Source organism: Amphiprion ocellaris, chromosome 23 (genome assembly GCF_022539595.1).
Source record: "Amphiprion ocellaris isolate individual 3 ecotype Okinawa chromosome 23, ASM2253959v1, whole genome shotgun sequence".
In the NCBI taxonomy this organism is placed as follows: Eukaryota; Metazoa; Chordata; class Actinopteri; family Pomacentridae; genus Amphiprion; species Amphiprion ocellaris.
In genome coordinates this window covers 3729439-3749878 of record NC_072788.1, presented here as the reverse complement: position 1 = coordinate 3749878, position 20440 = coordinate 3729439, and the positions used below count along the sequence as shown (strand labels likewise).

General features: G+C 36.8%; 2 protein-coding genes and 1 long non-coding RNA gene across 3 annotated transcripts in view; 2 read left to right on the top strand and 1 right to left on the bottom strand.

Moving 5' to 3' along the window:
• The first annotated feature begins 5709 nt into the window (after window positions 1-5709).
• Window positions 5710-8580, top strand: LOC129347231 (uncharacterized). Its single transcript, XM_023291527.3, has 4 exons — window positions 5710-6128; window positions 7070-7435; window positions 7913-8032; window positions 8125-8580. Exons 1-4 carry the CDS (start codon window positions 6068-6070, stop codon window positions 8184-8186), a joined length of 609 nt encoding a protein of 202 aa, XP_023147295.1. The 5' UTR covers window positions 5710-6067; the 3' UTR covers window positions 8187-8580.
• A 2603-nt stretch (window positions 8581-11183) lies between these two features.
• LOC111582704 (uncharacterized) lies at window positions 11184-18287 on the top strand. Its single transcript, XM_023291529.3, has 5 exons — window positions 11184-11266; window positions 11682-12035; window positions 12280-12396; window positions 17206-17306; window positions 18094-18287. Exons 1-5 carry the CDS (start codon window positions 11209-11211, stop codon window positions 18157-18159), a joined length of 696 nt encoding a protein of 231 aa, XP_023147297.3. The 5' UTR covers window positions 11184-11208; the 3' UTR covers window positions 18160-18287.
• Window positions 11818-20440, bottom strand: part of LOC118471727 (uncharacterized) — a 33575-nt gene continuing 24952 nt past the window's right edge. Inside the window, exon 3 of the long non-coding RNA XR_008600521.1 lies at window positions 11818-12380. This is a non-coding gene — a long non-coding RNA (uncharacterized LOC118471727). The remainder of the gene's footprint in view (window positions 12381-20440) is intronic.

Sequence of the window (20440 nt, the reverse complement as noted above, 5' to 3'; positions counted from 1 at the left end):
CAGCTCCATTTCCTGAGAGAGGTTTACCACCCTGAAAGTGTGCAGAAAGAATCTTTAAAATCAGATTCCTCTTTTGAAGATCACATAAGCCCAAAAAGGAACTCGATTAAAGGACACGAGGAGCTTCATAAACCCGTCTGACTTGTCGTTCCTTTGTGGCGCCACGCCCTGATGTCACAGCAGAAGTTTCCATGATGTAGAACATTTAATGTCCCAGTTAAAAAAAAAAGAAGAAGAGACATCAGATGTGTTTTCAGTGGTGCTCTGTGCCCTCTGCTGGTGTAATCTGGGAACTGAACTGAATTTTGTGCTCTATATCTGCTAGAGCCGGGGGTGTTAAACTCATTTTATACTTTAAAGCAGTGGTTCTCAACTGGTCTGGGCCTGGGACCCACCATAAAACTGAAATGACAAATCGTGACCCAAACAATATTTCTCCAAAAATCAACAATTTATTGATTGAGCGTTCGAAGACAAAACTTTTAAACCTGAACTCAAGTACTTCACAACAACTCAAAATCAAGCAGCAATACTAATTCAAGTACTGAGGACTTTGAAACAAGTAGAACAATAGCCTCAAGTAGTTCTCAGGATATATAAAAGTGCATTTTTTTCTACAAAAAAAGTGCAATTCAACAAAACCAGTAGCTTCTCATAATACTGCACAAGTCTGCAACATTGCTGTTGTAGCTGGAGAAACTATGTATAGAAATATGTGCAAAAGAGTCCAAAACATGAAAACTGATGAAGTGCATTCAACAAATTATTAAAGTGAAGAAATGCTTAATGTTCTGATCAATCTCAAAATGTAAACACAATAAAACATTTTTCAAAGGGCTTAACTATATTTGAAAGTCAATATTTGGGGAAAAAAATAGTGTGCAATATTGAAAGAAAAGTGTGTTTTTAAGCACTTACAAATAAACAAAAGTCACAAGTCACGATAAAAGTACTGCAGAACTACATGAAGTTCTAATGGCTTAGCTGAGGATGCTTTTTGGCCTTTACAAGAGTCTCAAAATCTGGCTGTATGCATGATAAAGCAACTCTGAGGTCATGCTCAATGTTCAGTTTATTTGGGTATTTTGTTTTCAGCTGAACAAGAGCTGAGAAGCCACATTCACAGAGGTATGTGGTGCTGAATGGTAGGAGGATTTTTACAGCTCGACTAGCAATGGAGGGATACTCTCTCATCACATCGTTGCACCAGAACTGGGAAAGGCTTACCTCTGTGAATTTCTTTCTGAGAGTGCGGTCACATGATAGCTCCACCAGCTGACATTCATCGCTGCTAGGCAACGTGATGCTTTCCATGTTTATTCCAAACGGGTCGCGCACCCAGTCGTCCTCGGGTTGTTTATCGGGAAAGTAGTCGCTAAACCGCTCGAAAAGTTTATTCAGATGCGTGCTTTTGGACTCCTTTGTCTTCGATGTAGGAAAATCCATATTTAATGTACTCGCTGTCGTACTTGCGTTTAGCCATGCTGCTGTTGCTATGAAAACATGCAGTTTCTTCTACAGTAATACGAGTGTCCTCACCGGTCGCTGCTGACACGACGACCCCCTGCGGGTGCGGAGGGGAACTACAATGACTCGCCACTAAATTGGATCATCTTTATTTTTCTCTCTTTTTAGAAAAAGGCTCGCGACCCACCAAAAACGGCCCCGCGACCCACTTTTGGGTCGCGACCCACCAGTTGAGAAACACTGCCCTAGAGTCTTCAAATCTTCAGGATACGTTCAGAAGATTCAGGTGAATGGAAGCATGAAGGCCACATGGAAGGATATTGAAACTTTGCACACAAGTAGATGGTACTTCCATCTCTCACTATCTAAAATTTCATCAACCTACCCATGATTCAAGATGTCCATGTGGCCATTTGGAAATTAATGACTTTTCCCATTTCTAGAAACATATGAAAGCTTTCTAGGCATCGGTAATGACATTCAGACAGTATTCTCACAATAATATTGATCAAATAGATTCTATGTACTGGAGATATATTTATATTTTTGAACAAATCCTGAATCTGAGAGGTCTTAAGCACAAAACTGAGGCTTGTTTGACAGAATTTGCTGCATTCTCTCCATTCATAAGGAACTTGTGAACATCTCCTGAAAATTCGAAGACTCAAGGAGGTATACTTCAAGAGATATGGACATCTGAAAGTAGCATTTCATTCCAAAACCCTAACCTCTGTTCCAACTTGTGAAAGATTTATTGATAATTTTGGTAAAAAGAATCTGAAAATGTTGGAATTTCAGCTTTAAAAAATGGCGAGATGTCAGTTTCAGATGCCAAAGATGGTTCCTACAAAGTTTCAACAGATTCTGAGGTGGTCAAATAACCATCTTTGCTGAGTTGACGCCGAGGTCCAACTGCTGGCCAGGTTTTCCTGCAGACTTCCTGCTGTTTTCCTCCAGAATCTCAATGTAGTCCGCTTTTCTCAGGATGCCATTTACTTTGACAAAGTTGCCCGGCAACCTTGTTTCTCAGGACATTGGCTGAAAAGCACCCCCAAAGCGTTACATTCCCACCATCATGCTTGAAGTTCTTGGGGTTGAAGGCTTCTCCTTTCTTTTACATCCTTCATAACAAGTCTATTTTTGCCTCATCTGTCCATGGAATTGAAAACCAGGTGAACTGTTTCCAAGCCGAGGCAAGATTGAAGTCCTTCCTAGTAGTCATCCATGGAGATCCATTGGATGGTGGTGATTTGGGGATTTTTCTTGCACATTCTTGCCAGCACAGAATTCACTTTTGGTTTCCTACCATGACTTTTGTGATTTTTTTCCCCCCACAGTGTGGCACTTGAAGACATTTGAATATGGCCCGTCATGTACTCAGCAACCATCTCCGTGATGAATCCCAACAACAAGCTCTCTATGATCTTTGGTTCTGATGGAAATAACTGGTTCAAGTTGTTGCATTTCTGGTACTACAGTGCTTCCTTTGCCAGCAGTTTTACCTCAGGTGCCCTGTAGTCATCACAATACTCACAGCTAAAGCCACAGTCGTATTTACAGGAGGCATTTTTAACCTTCAAACCACAGGCAGAGTAAAGAGCAAAGTGTGATGTGGTCATAGCAAGCGGTTACAGGTACCTCGGCATTTAATTCGATTGTAATACTGTGTTGAATTACAGTGCAGGGAAGGTGAACAGAAACCTTTAATCACTAGATGGCAGCAAAAGTCATTCTTTGTGAATTCTCACTGGGAAAAAGCACAAAGAAGGCTTTTATTGTAAAAACCAATGTTTTTATGGATTTTGAATGGCCTTGGTGAAAACCAGAAATGATAAAAAGTAATCAAAGAAGTGATCAAAATGCACAAAACTGAATATGGACTTTTGGTAATGCAGTGGACTGTGCTTTCATGCATTACTCCCAGATGGAAATGTGACCATTTGGCTGTAAAACTGTGCTATTTAATGGTGTAAATGGTGTTATAGTGAAATTAAATATCTCTGCACTGTTTAAGTTTCAAACATCTAAAATTTCTTGTCACTATAACTTGAGGTATTTCATGGGCAGAAATACTCGTTATCCACGAGTTAAAACAAGCCCCAAAAAAGTGTGCATCATTTTAAAAGAAAACTCAATAAATCACAATCATAATGTGGAGATCAATTTAGAATTTCAAACCTTGAAACTGGCTACTTCTACCTGCAAGTTGCTGAATATTTTCTTCCACCACAGAGCTGAAATGTGAACGACAACATAAAACAGCTGCAATGTGACTGTGAGAAAGCACAAAAGTTGCAGGTGGAAGGTCTTAACATTTTTCACGCCTACTCATTCACAAGAAATATAAGCCACTAACGTCATTAATTTCCAATGCAGTCCTTTGAGAAAGACACAAGTAAAGGTCATGTGTGATTCTTACTGAAATCATATTAAACACTGACAAACAGCAGAAACCTCAAAAACAGGATGAAATGACTGAACACCAATATAAGAAAAAACAGATCATAATAAAGACATTAAAACTATTTATTTAACGTGTAGCTACATTTACAGCGAGGCGACCTCATCTGCATAGATATTAATGTTTGCTTACATGTGTTGAGTGACAATTTCATCAGTTAAAAATTGAAAATGTGAGTAGAACTTGTAATGTGTACATATGTGTCACTCAATAAACCTCAGTGAATTAAAAAGCATATTTATAGTAACTTAACTATACTTATAGTTACTTATAGTATCTTAAATTGTCCAATTGACTGCCATTTTAATGGCAGTAAATTAGATATCAGAGAGTTTTGTAAATTTTTATGCCTAATAATTCTTGAAATTCAGCTTAAAGTTCAATTAAGAAGACTATCTCATGCTTACATATCCATCAATATCTTCACCAACATTCTTCGATCATAAAATATCTCTTCAGCTGTTGTCAAGTGTCCTCACTGCGAATAAAGTTTTTCCTGATTTAACTCTATATGTCATGAAAATGAGTTTATGCATAGCTGAACAGAATGTAATGTTGAGTGCATTGACTGGAGAATGTAAATTTATCTGACCAATGGAGAAAACCATAAAGTACTTCCTCTTTTACTTCGACATGATGTTGGCTGGTTGAAAATTTAACCATAAACCAGATTCAATTTACCACATTCCTTCACAATGTTGGAGATTGTCAGTAATTTAGGACAAAGTTACATGAGGCAGGTGCATAAGTGGAGGACAAGCATATCCAAAAGTGACATGTAGGTACTCATAATATAAACAATATCAAAGTGGTCAACAAGAAAAATCACCTATCAGCAAAGAATTACCCATAATTCTACCTACAAACTACAGAAAAGCTAATTAAATTTACAACTGCATACACAAAGCTACATCGCTATGGGCACACATAGACATCAGTGTAGCCTAAATGGTGTTTTGTATTAGCATGCACGTAGAAGTATCTTCGCTTCTGCACTGAATTGGTCCTAATAAAGTATAAGCTAACTTTATTTTTAACCCACACCGTAGAGCAGCCCAGAGACTTAAAATGGCAATATGATGAGGTCCGCTGATGTGAAGACAATTCATTGGTTGGTTGGGGATTTTGCAACAGTCTTTGTCTCTTTAGATGTAGCACATCACAGACAAAATGGACAGTAAATGGCTGTCAATTCTGTGTTTGAAGACTGACCAACAAGCGGTTTGTAGTTGAGAGACTTCCTGTTAAGTTACCTCATCACACTAAGCAGAGCACCAGACCACCTCCATTTAGCCGACCTGATAGAAAAATACAGCATCCTGCATGTTGACTGCACCCTGACAATGTAAAGTCTAAGAAACAATCTGCAAAATGAGAATAAAACTACTTCCTTTTATCTTTATGTTAAAAAAGATGGCTTAATAATAATAATAATAATAATAATAATAATAATAATAATAATAATAATAATAATAATAATAATTAGCCCCACCCTAAACATAGCGTGTGTTATCGTCTACTTCTAAAAGGAACCATAATTTACGAAATGAACATCATGCTTTATTGACAGAGACTTAAAATTTGTGATTGAGATTATAAACCCGTAAAGAAAATGATTACTGAGGTAGCAAATCAAAGGAGAAGTAGCTTCATTTTCTCATAGACTTCTATTTAATCAGACCTCTTTTGGAGTCGCCCCCTGCTGGTTAGTTGCAATAACGCAGTTTAAAGTCATCTCCACGTTGGATTAGCAGATCCAGAGGTGGCATTCATCTTTTATATACAGTCTGAGACACAAACAGATGGAACAAACAGGGACAAACAACAGAAAAAATTAGTGGGAGAAAACAGTGGAAACACAATCTGATCTGCTGAGGAAACTATCACCGTTTTGGTTTTAGAAGCATTTGATGTTCTGCTTGGCAAACTGACTAAAACTGTGTTAGCCAGGGTTGTACAGAACAGAAGAAAATGGCAGAGCTGGCTTTAAGACACCTGAAAGGGCAGGAAGAGGGTCTGCGGTTTAATACTCTTCTCTTGAAGTCGCCCATAGAGCTGGGTGTTGCTCAGTGTTGCTTTGTGTGTGTTGGCTGTCAGAAACTCTAAAAGTATCAGTCCTCAGCAGTGAATCTATTTAGAATGATGAAGCTTCTTCTGAGCAGTTTGCTACTCACGACTCTCTGTGGCTGCTTATGTTGGAGTAAGTAGAAAAATAATAATCGTTAGATTTCAAATAGCATCCCTTTAAAGCTGCGCAATCATGTGCCTTTAATGTTACCGTTAAAAATTAGAATTTCAGCAAAGCCAAATTTGCATATTTTTTTTGGGGGGGGGGGGGATTAGACAGGCTGTAGAATTTATGGCTTTATAGTATTTCTTAGTCGGTGTTTTGATCTTGCTAACATCAGTAGAAACAAAGTCGGTGACCAGCTGCTAAACACAGAGGAACTAAACGAATGAACGTGTCTTTAAATGAATCTTGTCTGAAAGTGGAAACTCGATGAATGCAACTTTGATCAGTTAAAAAAAGATTCCAAGACTAATTCATGACATTTAAATTTCTCTGATGATGTCTCTGAGCTAATGTTGTTGGCCTTGAGTGAAGACGTGTGAGGAAGTCATTGATATTTCACGATTTGAAGCAACATGTTTCGAAGGCTTATCACCTGTTCCGATTGCTAGAACCAGACTTGTAGAACCTTTTTCAGGGCCATTTTCAGAAAGCAAAATAGTTGCTAAAATATGACTGACAATGACAACCTCCTGACTTCTAGTACTCATAACCATTCTTGTTATTTATCTGACCAATGGAGGAAACCAAAAGTACAAGCAACACTTTCTCTTTTACTTTGACTCTTGTTAGCTAGTTGGAAATGTAACCAAAAACCAGATTCAGTTTATGACATTCCTTCAAAATGTTGAAGATTATCAGTAATTTAGGACAAAGGAACTCTTTGTCCTAAATCTGTTCCATGAGGCAGGTGCGTAAGTGGAGAACCAGCATATCTAAAAGTGACATTTAGGTTCTTGGTCTTCATCATTTTGGGATGTATTTATGATTCTTAGGTTGTGTATGTTCTTTAAAATTGTCATTTGGTGCAATGTTTTGTACTTCTTACCATAAAATGTGTCTTTTGACAGGTGTGTCATTAGACACACTTGCTGTGATCCAGAGTCCTGATGTTTCCGTCATGGAGGGGGAGATGGTAAACATCACCTGCTGCTGGACTGAGAAGATCGAAAGAGTGACGGTGCGCTGGCTGAAGAATGGAACCATAATCAAGAAGCAAATCTGGCAGAATAAAACTCAAGGATCTCTGAAAAAGGACGCAAATGACTGTTTACGTCTGATTTTTCCAAACATCACAAGAAATGATTCAGGGAGATACATCTGCAGAGTGTTTGTGGACATACCAATTCAAGTGGACCGAAATGGAACTGGTACATTGGTCACAGTTGTGGCCTTAGAGAGCACAGATTATGACTCAGATGACCACAACGTTGACGGTAGGTGACAAAAACACAAGTGGCCTCACAAGCTGTTGCAGCAATGGATCGTCTAATATATGTTTAATGTATTCACAAACAGACTCCTGATTGATTGCCTGGTTTTGTTCTAGCTATAAAATGTATTCCACAAGTTCATTGTTAGTATCGATATTGTACTAAATCTGTCCAGGTGTGTCTTACATTCTTTACTTTCATGTTGCTAGGTAATCAGAATGACGTTTAGGGAATTTTCCTGAGGGAACAGTTTAAAGAACCAGCTTCATGTTTCAATGTTTCCACAACAAAAACTAAGATTTAAATTCCCCTTGTCTGGAAAACAGTTCCAGATGAAGGGTAATCCAATGTTCCGAGTGAGAGCTGGCCTCGTAGAATCTCTTTCAGGGCCATTTTCAGAACGCAAAATAGTTATTCAAGCATGACTGACAATGACAAGCTGTGCGTACCTGATCAACCGTCTCTCTGGATGAATTTCAGATGCTGTCCTTCCAGAAGTGTACATTTACTTAGTGAGGTGTCTGCCCATCCTCTTCCTTGTCACACCCCTCTGCTGCCTCTTCTTCTATTTAAGGACTAAAGCTCAGAAGAACACACCAGGTACCACTTTACTCAACTATAATGATAACATCTCTCAACCACGCAGTAGCACTAGATTGTCATTGATGGAGCTGAATGATGTCATGTTCCAGGTTTGACTAGATCCAATCCCAGATCGGTCCAAAGACGAGAGGAAGATGAAGACGAAGGATAAGGAGATGAGAGAGTGATACAAGCAGCATGTAGAAAATGTGGCTGTGGTTGTTTCCAATTGTGCCAGTTATAATGTGTTATAATTTTAGGCCATTTCTCACTGTGGGAACTTGTAGGCCATTTTCTTGCAGCCTGAATTTTCAAGTATGTGCTTAATGCAAGAGCCAACCTTGTAAAATCTCTATCAGATACATTCTTGAGGCAGAAGAAGGTAACTGGGTGGGTACAAACACTGACTGGTTAAACATTTTGAGAGGACTGTGAGTGCCAGTTTTCTTGCTGGAACTCGGATAGAAGATTGAGACACATGAGATCCTTGCGTTGTACTCAAATATCAATAAATACCTTGAAGCTGGACATAAACAAGGCTTATTTTTGTAATTCCTTTGTATTTACCACATGCAGAAGTGTGAAGTCCAATGCAGCCTGAGCACACTTTAAGTGTGAATTACCTCACTGTGACTTCCTTCCTATCAGCGTTACACAGCAGCCTGAAACAGGAAGAAACAACCAAGCAAGACAAAGACCGAATGTAGTGAAGAAAAACATGAATGCATGTATAGTTAGAATCATCTTAGTCATTGTGATTACATGGCAGCACTGTGTCGGATTTGTTTCTATGTGGGGTTTGCATGTTCTCCCTGAGCTACTGTGGGTTAATTAGGTTAATTGATGATTCTAAATTGGCCCCAGCATGCATGGTTGTCTGTCTCAGCGTGTTAGCTCTCTAATGAACCACTGATCTGTCCCAGGTCAGCCATAATAGGCTTCACTGACCCTCTACAGGATAAAGCAGTCTATGGAAAATACACTACCATCACTTAGAAATGTCCTTATTATTGAAAGAAAAGCAGTTTTTTTCCCATGAAGATAAGATTAAATGAATGATAAATCCAGTGTAGACATTGTTAATGTGGTAAATGACTATTCTAGCTGGAAATTTCTAATGGAATATCTCCATAGGGGTACAGAGGAACATTTCCAGCAACCATCACTCCTGTGTTCTAATGCTACATTGTGTTAGCTAATGGTGGGAAAGGCACATAAATAAAAGTGTTAGCTTTCATGGAAAACATGAAATTGTCTGGGTGACCCCAAACCTTTGAACGGTAGAGTACATGAATCAAAACTATTTGGAAACATGTCAGTAATCCTCTGAACAACTGTTAGCATGGGAGCTAAAGATCTAACAATGAATGCCTACTAACAAGGATTATATTTCTATTAAGGCCTGCTGTAAAACTCCACTACCTTAAGTCACACTATTGCACTGTGTGATATTCCATTCATTAGTTTATTTTGTCACAGTCTTCCAAACATAGTCCTGCTGCCATAAATGCTCTCTAAATCACCTGATGTGTATTCATCCGCAGCTGAAAGTGGTTCCCAACAAATACACAAATATCTCCTGTTTCAGTAACATTTGTTGAAAACTACAGTGCCCACCCGTTTAAAGAAATTGCTCAGACTTTTAAAAAATACATATTTATGAGATGTACTCAAAGAGACACTGCTTTAATAGCAGCAAGCTTACTTAGATCTGAGAGACACAGACAAGATAAGGAAGTAAAAAAGTACAGAAACACATGTTGTTCCTGCCTGAAGCCAAAATTTTAGCATGAATGCAAGCCAACCCTCTAGATAAGTGAGAATTCTGTCCCATTCTGTCCATGCATCACAAAGAGGTGACTTCTGGAGATGAGGAATGAAGTGTCCAAACCTGCAGTTCCCCAAATGACCACATGAAGCTGATTGGAAAAGCAAGTCAATCATCATAGAGCCTCATGTTAAAATGGCAAACTTTACAGCAGAAATGAACATGTTTACAGCCTGGTACAAAAACAGTTTTGGTCTCTATAGCTAATTTCCCCTTGAACTGATTTGGATTTTAATGTATCTCACCAGTTCAAATTGTATTAAGGCTTTAAGTTATGCATCATTCAGCATGTGGTTGCGTTGAATGACAATTGGACACCATCACAAGACAATTCATTGGTCCATTGGTCCAAATATAAGCAGACACTCACAAATCTTAAAGCTTCAACAGGCAAAAAGCTGTCAAAATCAACAGTTAGATCTTTAAAGGCCTAAAATCTGAGTTAAGATAATGTGCAGAAGTCTAGTTTCCTCTCAGACCACTTGAATTACAGCAAACTGAAGGGTCAGTATGGAATTTATGCTCAAGGATACCACAAAATACTGTCTACTCCAACAATAAACAGTGATTTTACCACAACTAACAGCTCGTTTGGTAAAGGTTTTCAGAATCAGAATCAAAACCAGTCATACTTTTTTGATCCCAGAAGGGAAGTTGCTGAAGCTACAGTTACTTTCATGGCGCCAGTCTGGCAAAATGTCAAGAAATGCATGCTAAAGAAACATATAGGGTCTCCATAGTTGAACCACTGCTTTAAATAATGCTTGGGTGTACAACTTGAAGTTTGATTAAAGGGTCTGTGACAGCCCCTCAGTGGAGAAATTGAAGTTTATACTTTGGGGACCCCTGGTGGTGGTACTAAAAAATATGTTCCAGCTGCTATTGTTTGGATCTGAACCTTGAACACAGATGAATGGAGAAAAAATACAAATTTTCCAACAATTTTCTGCAAACACAGAAACTAAAATATAGATACACTTGGGGCACTTGGGCACAAAATATCTCCTAACAGCTAAAACACAAGACTATACAAAGACGAAGGTAACGTCTTCATTCTTGCACCACCCAACATCTATTTGATTGGTTTCCTTTTTTCAGTATTTCTACGTTCGGGTAAAACAAACGGGATTTTGGTCTTCCTACTCTATCGTGAGAAACGTGAATCTCAGCTACAGTTTCTGTTGCAGATCTATAGCTGCCTGGTACGTGAAGGAGGAAGAAACATGCTGTGGTTTTTCACACTTCTCTGCAGAAAACATAGAGGAACTCTGAAAAAACAATGATGCCCAGCGTGAGTGTGCGGTGGGTGGGACTTTGAGATGCTGTAAGACACGAGTTGAGTTCAGTGTTGAAACAGTTTGGAAAGATGAAGTTTCTACTGAGCAGCATGCTTCTCGCTTCTCTCTGTGCACTTTCATCTTGGAGTAAGTAGGAACACAATGGTTCAACTTTTGTTGCACTGTTGAAATTACTGCATTTATTGCCTCCTCTGTAAATACTATAATGCTTGGATATGATCAGTTCCATTACACATGTGCTCTAAGGATATAGTAAAATCAGCCTGTAGAATATTTTATGGTTCAAATCCAGTTGGTTCCAGTTTAATGAGCTGCTAAATCTGCACAGACAACCAGAAATTAACAAATGTATGCGACTTTATACACTAGTAATAGACTGAATGACTATAATACCTTTACAGGATATTTATGTCCATTTGACAAGTCAAAAACATGCATTTGTAGATTTTTATCGACTGATTTAGCTTCTGAAATCTTGATTTGTAACCATCAATTGATTTGGGATATCTTACCATTTAAATGTTGCACTGTTATTTAACAGGCGTGTCATTGGACACACTTGTTGTGATCCAGAGTCCTGATGTTTCCGTCATGGAGGGGGAGACGGTAAACATCACCTGCTGCTGGACTGAGAAGATCGAAAGAGTGACGGTGCGCTGGCTGAAGAATGGAACAATAATTCAGAGTAAAGTTTGGCAGAATAAATCTCAAGGATCTCTGAAAAAGGACGCAAATGACTGTTTACGTCTGATTTTTCCAAATATCACAAGAAATGATTCAGGGAGATACATCTGCAGAGTGTTTGTGGACATACCAATTCAAGTGGACCGAAATGGAACTGGTACATTGGTCACAGTTACTGACTTAAAGAGCACAGATTATGAAGACAATGGAGGTAGGAGACAAAATACAAGTTCTTTAACACAGTTGCATTAATGGCTTGACTAACGTCTAGTTTACCAGTGGATGGGACTTACAATAAAGTGTATTCAGAATGTGATCCGGTCTGAGCGGAACCCAAACACCTGGGTATCCCTTCTAATTCAACCACAAATCACATTTTATAAAGACAGAAAATACAACAACAACTTGAATTGCCATTGAAATATTTGGGTTTGTTTCTTTCTCACGACACCTAGATGGAGATTCAGGTGCTGCCGGAAAGCTAGAAACCCCTGTGATAGTTGCTGCTGCTGTCGTGGTTCCATTGTTTCTCATCGCCGTCGCCTGTTTCTGCAGCCTGCGAAGGAAACGAGGTACAACAATAACATTATTATAATTCCACACAAAAACTTAAAATCTTACCAAGTGTATTTGTCTTATTTTTAGTCAAAATGTCTCACCCCACTTGATTTAGGATAAATTCCCTTAACAAAAGACATTTCAGCAGATGGAGGGACTTGTTTTAAGACAACGCATCTTAAATATCTTAAGTCAAACAATCTTGAAATTATCTTGTTTTGAGTTGAATTTTACAAGAAAACTCAAAATAAGTTTAATACATCTCAAATTAGGAGGTTACATGAAAGCAAAAATCTATTTTTGAGTCAAAAACTGCATCTTTTTTTTTTTTTTTTTTTTTTGTTAAAGCATATCTGACTTATTTTAAGACACCCAAGCTTGACAATCCTGGTAAAATAGAGCTTAAAATAAGTTTTTCCAGCTAATTTTAAGATCTCAATATTCTAAATATCATATCTTATTTCAAAAAATCCTATCAAGCCATTTTCCACTTGTTCTATTGGCAGATTTTTTCACTTATTTCAAGGTAAAAGTTCCTTGAAACAAGTTTTTTTTTCTTGTTTTGAGAGGGAATTTTTTTCCAGTGAAGGTGTGAACCACAGAAGAAACAGACGACTTGACTCCTCTTTAACCCTGAAAACATAATTTGCCAAATTTTTGAGTTTGTACTGATCCACATCTTCAACATCATGGATCATACGTAAATTTAGACTATTATAAGTCCTTGCAGCATCCAACAATTCCTTCAAAATTACATGAAAAATGTGTTTCAATGCCTTAATTAATAATTTTTTGATAATTTCCCAAATGGATGTTTACGTCTCAGTAAAATTTTAACTGTTGGAGTTGTTGCTTCAGACTTAGATTTTTAAACAAGAATGTAAAAAAATTATTCATTATTTTAATTTATATTTTCTGTCTTTTGCACTCGAGGTTGTGGTGACTTGTGAATTTGCACAAAAATTCGGAAGCAACAACCCAAACAATTCAAATTTAAACCATCAAACCTTTGTTAAATAATGGGGAAAATTACAATAAAAGCTTCCAAACCATTTATCATTTGATTTTAATCTTGCAAATTTAAGAAAGAGCTGTGATTTTTGGACCAATTATTCATATATGATCAGGACAATTAACCACTAATTTACTTCACCATTGAAGCATGGCGGGGTATTATCATGAACTTCACTCCCTTCAACTCAAAGACAATAAAAAGAAGACAAAATATTGTTTTTTCATCTGTTTTCATATTTTTAATAGTCATATTGTTTAAAATAATAAATATAATGACCAATAAAAGCTAAATGAAGTTCTTTGTAAATGTTATTTCTGTAGTTACCGACCAGGAAAAAGTGAAAAGCCATGGTATCGTTCACATGGTTCTATTTCTTTAGTTGAAAAAAGTCTAAAAACACGTTCACCGCAGGTTTACGGGGTTAATTCTTAAAAATGTAATCATTAAAATTAGTCAAATGTATTTTTCAATGCTCTGAATACCACAAACACAATTTAATTCACCTAATAATTACAATTGAGCAGTATTGTATGCATTTGTTATTTGGGTAAATGGAGCCATTCTAAGATACCAGGCAGAAACAAATGCTGTTTATCTCACCACTGAAACTTTAGTTTCTCAGAAATTCTGCTACAGTTTCATCTGTTCAGTCAATATTGTGAAATGCACTGGAAAGCAAAAATAGCTAGTAATGATTTCGACAGAATACAAGCATGGCGATTTTGAAAACTGAGGAACAAGGAGTTTTAGGCTGTGAATTTATATCATTGTAAAGTTGTGAGTTTCAATTCATCAAGTGAAAGAGTTTAAATTAAGAGCAAAAACTCTTATTGGTTGCAGAAAACAAAATAGCCACAAAGGAGCAAAGAAGAGAACATTTTGACATTATTAATCTACTGACACTGTTTGACACTATTAATCTTTAGAAAAACAAAAAAAATTAGCAATTACCAGTGTCTTTGCATTTCAGAATCTTTCTATAAACAGAGCAAGGTATTAAATTTAAACGGACACACACACAAAATCAGTTCCGACCCACAGTGAACTGATAAAAGCTAAACTTTACTATGCTTTAACCCTCCTGTTGTCTTCATTTACGGGCACCAAAAAATATTCTTTCCTTGTCTGAAAAAAATACAAAAATTCAGCAAAAAAATCCCCCAAATCTCTGAGAATTTGCAAAACCTTCAGGAAGAAAATTCCAAAAATTCCTTGAAAGTTTCCCTTAAATTTTTTTTGTTATTTTCCATATAAGACAATTCTTGTAAATATTTTCAAAAAATGAGTAAAAATCTTCCAAAAAATCCTAAAAATATCTAAAGTGATTACATTACCGTAAAACTTCTAATATTTTCTTTAAGAACATTCACATAAAAATCTACCAAAATCCAGCGAATTTCGCTGGATTTTGGTAGATTTTTTTGTGACTGTTCTTAAGAAACATTTTTAACATTTCCTTTTTCCACCAAAAAAATGTTCAAAGATGTCCCGAAAATGTTGAAAATGTGGACATCAGAAGTTTCAGTGTGAATTTTATTATTTTTTTCTCCACATTTTCAAACTTTAAATCGGGTTAATTTTGACCTGCAGGACGACATGAAGGTTAAAGGCAGCCAATATGATCCAAAAGTCATGTCTTACATCTACATTATTAATGTCTTTGGTCACAAACAAGCATTAAATGCACTGACATGTTAACAGATATCATTAATATGGTTAACATGGAGGTAAACAGGATTGCATTTGCAGGTTTTTCCGCTTTTTTGCTGCTGGAAGCAACACCGATAAGGGCAATTATAGTGAACTATTAAGTCACAAAATCTCAACAATGAACTATGGAAAAAAAGAAAAGAAAAAAAAGACATTAATTCAGTGTGGGTTTCATTGCACCCACTGGAGGCATTTTAGTATGAACAGAACCATATATGATGACCACATTTCCCTTCATATAAAGCACAAAAAACCACACATTTCTGGAAATAGAGCTGTGACTTTTTACATGACATAGCAGCTAGTTATAGACTGGGCTATAGTTGACCACACTGGGTGAACAGTCATGTTAGAACTTGAATAGTAACTTGAATAGCAAGTCTAGCTGTTGATGGGAAGCATTTACAAATCGAAGCACCTCTGAAGTCCCGCACTGACTATTTCCATTGCAACTCTTCTAACCCTTTGATGTGCAGTGTGGGTCAGGAAATACCCATTTTACATTGGATTTGGGTCACTTTTGACCCATGTTGTGCATCAAAGGGTTAATGACGAATTATAAAGACGTAGATGTCGGAGAATCTCCTCAAACAATCTCTCCTCATAACAGATTTGTTTGAACGCCATGTGGACTCTTGCGGACACAAGGACGTGGAAGACATGAATTCACCTTCATTGTAAAATAAAGTATTTATGAGAGTAGTTTTAAACTGGTTGAGTTAAACTTGGGTAGAAACAGTCTTTGAATGAATTCCAGGCTAGATGAAAATCAGGCAGATTTCATGGTTTGCAGATCAAAATGAATGAACCTGAATATTAATCTTCTAGTTTATAGTCTTATTGTGGTTTTTGTAATATAGAACTTTCAGCATAAAGAAGCTTGGGCTTTATTGACCCTATGTGTACTGAATTCTCATTGTCTTTTCACAGAAGAGTTTGGTCGCTACCTACCTGGACAGCTGCTACTTAAATCTTAGTTACCTGTACATGTGGCAGACAGTTACAAGAAACCCACAGAAAGCGTTTACATGCTACTATGTCTCAGTTTCTATCTGAATACTCCTGGTTGGTTTAATTTACCGCATGTCAGCCTGCTTCATATCTGCAAAAACCATTCCGGAGGGTCACTAATTTAATCACGGGAAATTACAGGGTTGCATTTTAGCAAAAAATCTATGGGACCAAGTGTTGAACCTTGTGGCACTCCGCAGACAAGATGTAGAATCGTAGATCTACCCTGAATTTACTTTTCTGTAAGGTTATGAGCTTCAATTCATCAAACAAAAGAGTCTAAATTAGTAGCAGAACATATTATAGGTTGCAAAAAATGGCAATCACCAATGTCCTGGCATTTCAAAAAGAATCAGCAATACAACACCACAAACCTACTGCATTTTTCTATAAAACAAGCAACCAGGCCCTAGATACTATGTTTGACGTGACAAGCAGAAAAAACTGTTTATATTATCTATCTGTAGAGAACTGATAAATGCAGTGGGGTCATGAATTCAATCAAAGGATATCACAGGGTTGCATTGTAGTGAAAAATGTATGGGACCAAGTATTGAACCTTATGGGAAACTGCAGCCAAGATGTAGAATCTTAGAAGAATATCTTAGATCCACCCTGAATTTATATTATTGGAAGGTTGTGAGCTTCAATTCATCAAGCAAAAGAGTCTAAATTAGTAGCAAAACATATTATTGGTTGCAAAAAATAGCAATCACCAATGTCCTGGTATTTCTTGTCTGTGGCACACCACAGACAAGATGAGAATGACGAGTAATGGAGTTATGTAAACAGGATGTTTGTGTTACAAGCCAAGAACGTGTGGTGAGATTAGAGCTTCAGTGGAAACAAAGCAATAATCGCCTCAGTCAGACCCTGGCGCAACTCTTTGTCCATGTCTGTTAGCAACTGGTGACCTTGAAAGGAGAATACAGAACGTAGAATGGAGTATTAGTAATATCTTTGCAGTAGCAGTAGTAGGAGTAGAGCTGGTGATAGAGGTAAGCAGTAGTAGAGACTGACATGAGACTGGATGATCATTTTATACAACAGTCTTGCTATGAATGTGAATGTGTCTGTTTGTGTTCAGCCCAAGCAGCCAGGGTGATCTACGAGGTTCCCCACATCGACTCTGAGGAGGCAGAGATGGACAAACACAGCACCAGTTCTTCCAGAGGCTCCTCTCAGTGGGTGAGTGGGAGTAGCAGCCAGGGTTCAGACTGGCGAGGAGGGATCAGATGGGAATAAAATAAAATACCTTTTGATGTGATGCTGCTACTGTTTAGTGGAGAGAACACCTACACTACTGCACAATCCTAAAGAGCAAAGAGCATTTCTACATAGTCTTGTTGTACTTTTATCCCTGCAAGACCCGAATACAGAAAAAAATGGGCAAAAAATTAAAAATAAAATAAAAATAATTTTAAAAAATTTACAACAAAAAATAAAGGAAAATAAAACAAAGCAAACAATATATATATATGAAATTTATTTTTTAGTAAAATATATCTAAAATAAATAAAATGTTGTATATATTATATAGAAAATCTGCAAAAAATACATTAAAAAACTCAAAAATAAATTTACACATATATATATAAATAAAAAAATGTATTAGAAATATATATCTAACAATATATTAAAATAATATATATTTTGTTTTATGAAATTTTTTTGCTATGTTTTTTCTATATTAGAGTTCATATATATATATATATATATATATATATATATATATAAATAAAATTTTTATATATAAGTAACAGAAAATAATTTCAAAGTATAAAACTGATGTATTTTTGTAACAGTGGGTTTTACAGGGTTAGTAGGTTTGTGACTATAAAAATACAGCTGACATCCTGTTTCTAAATAACTGCAAAATAAGTACATATTTCTCACACCTACTGTGTTTTCTGTTGTGCACATTAGACAATATAAACTGTGATACTCTAATACATTTTTTCTTTGTTTCTTTCAGTGTCAGGTACTTGTTTACGAATCTGTGGAATACTTTCAGCGTGCAGAGACCAAAGGAGATGAATGAGGATCTGCCTTCATCATGCTTTCATCATGTATATAATGTACATTCATCACTGACTTATGTAGATGTTTTTATATGATTGTAAATATTTTATATTCTTCAATAAACTAAATCATATCCATCAGTTTGCACTTCTTGTATCGGGCTAAAGTGCTGTGACTCCATCAGATAGTCAGTGGTCCACGCTAGTGAGTGGTATTGATTCTGCAGGAAACGTGTAGGTTTCACAATGACAGCACATCGCAATAAAAAGGACATCACGTGGAAAGTGTGGTGATGCTGGGTCGCGGCAATAGGTCAATGACAGGAAGTGAAAAGAGCGCCTGTGACGGTCGAAGTCTTGCACAAGGTAGACGTTTGATGAGATGATTTTTGCTGAGACTTTTACTGTAAATACATTTTGCTGAGACGATCATTATCTTCACCCACCTCAAATTTTCACTGCTAAATGTGTTGATGAGAGGTTGTTGATTTGATTTGAGTATTGTAGGTGTATGGATTAATTTGCTACCTGTTTTTAATAAAAGTTAAATAGCAATAAAGCTATGCAGGAAGACACATCAACAAGCTACTAACACATTTTAAATACACGGGTCCGTCAGGATACACTGGCTCTTTGTTATTGTCAATGGAGATTATTCCAACTTTCTGCTATTTTTTCACCATCTGGTTCATGAAAACAACTAAATACAATGTTAATACTTTGAGCAGGCATATTAATAGTCAGACACAGCTTTGAGAGTGACAAGTGGTGAGGAAAGGATGGAAAATCATCAGTGATGCATCACTTCCTCTTGTTGCATTGTTACCATCAGCGTGGGGGTACAGCGTATTGCCTCTGGACTTTCCAGAGATCCTTTATACTGTCTAGTAATGTCCTGTTAAGGAGCAACTTGCAAGCTGATATTTCACATAAAATTTCTTGTAAATGATCATCATGTCATTTTACATCACACAGAGGCCCAGTGCATTGTGCAATAGTAGATGATGGTGAGTCTGAGTGGCTGTGATGCAGAAAAATTAATCATTTATCACAAGGAATTAACGTGGTCCAGGTTACACAAACTCCAGTCCACATTTTTCCTCACAACACACCTAGATTTTGGTCCTGGTCTAGTTTTAGTGCTGCATTTGCAACAAAAAACTGTGTTCATTGGTGAGGTGATGTTGAGTTATTCAAACCAGGACTTGTGAGACTAATAGCAGGTTTGGTTCTTGTGGTGCAAACAGTCACACTTACACTAGCAGTTGTTTCTGGCTAACACCTAGCAGGTGTAAAGTTATAAAGCTGTGATCCATCACATGTGGTTGAACCTACATTTTTCACATCCTCAGAGACTAAACTACTGTCAGAATTAACTTTTCATGGTGTTCAACTGGACCTAGCTTGGCTGAGCTCCCTTTTGACATCACAGTTAAGATATTTTTATTAATTTTGAGGCAGGCAAATGTTAATGTAGTCCAAAAATAGGAGTAATCTTTTCATAAATCTAGATCCTACATCATTCAACAAACAAAATGAATGGGGAAGTTTAAAAAGTGCACATATGCAGTTGTTCACACACTTCAGGACAGCTAATTGCAGTAATGGTTCTTATTTCTCTAAAAATAAGAGTATAGTGTGTGTTAAATGTCTTCATTACACACTTGTGTTGTTAGTTTGCTAACATGCTAGCTTACTGTAGACTAAAAACTTTTACGCCGCTAGCATCCCTAAAACCTAAAAGTGAAGCTGTAGCTGCTCTAAGCTATTCTGTTAGCAACTATCACATTGTTGAATACAGTAACTATATATAGGAAAAATACTTTTCTGACACCAGTGGATGTTTATTTTCAGACCAGAATGATCAAAATGTCCGTCTGAGTCGATACTATGTTAGCTAATACACCATTTCAAAAAACTGTGACACCTAATTTTAAATAACTTCTTTTCTGTTATGCTGGCTGGTATAGTAACTACAGTCACAGTGTAAATATTGGATTTAAACATTAACCTGGACAGAATATACATATAATTATAGGTCTATACATAAAGTGTGGACAAATTTATATCTGAACAAAAATGTTGCTACCAGAAAATAGATATAAAAATAACCTTTAAGAGTTTATGGGTCGCTAATTGCTCCCCGTGTTAATCAGAGTTACATAGGCTAGTCTGAAGTTTATTTTTCTGTACTTTATGTTTTAAAATGACTTAGATGCAACTCCACACCACTCCCAAATTGGCATTTTTTCATCATTTGCTGCAGCCTGAGCACACCAGCTCTGCTCAAAGACTGCAAAA

Coding starts and splice junctions, on each gene's coding strand:
- LOC129347231 (XM_023291527.3), top strand. CDS start 6,068: ATGATGAAGCTTCTTCTGAGCAGTTTGCTACTCACGACTCTCTGTGGC. Junction 6,129..7,069: donor CTGTGGCTGCTTATGTTGGA/GTAAGTAGAAAA, acceptor GTCTTTTGACAG/GTGTGTCATTAGACACACTT. Junction 7,436..7,912: donor AGATGACCACAACGTTGACG/GTAGGTGACAAA, acceptor GATGAATTTCAG/ATGCTGTCCTTCCAGAAGTG.
- LOC111582704 (XM_023291529.3), top strand. CDS start 11,209: ATGAAGTTTCTACTGAGCAGCATGCTTCTCGCTTCTCTCTGTGCACTT. Junction 11,267..11,681: donor CTGTGCACTTTCATCTTGGA/GTAAGTAGGAAC, acceptor GTTATTTAACAG/GCGTGTCATTGGACACACTT. Junction 12,397..17,205: donor CAGCCTGCGAAGGAAACGAG/GTACAACAATAA, acceptor GTTTGTGTTCAG/CCCAAGCAGCCAGGGTGATC.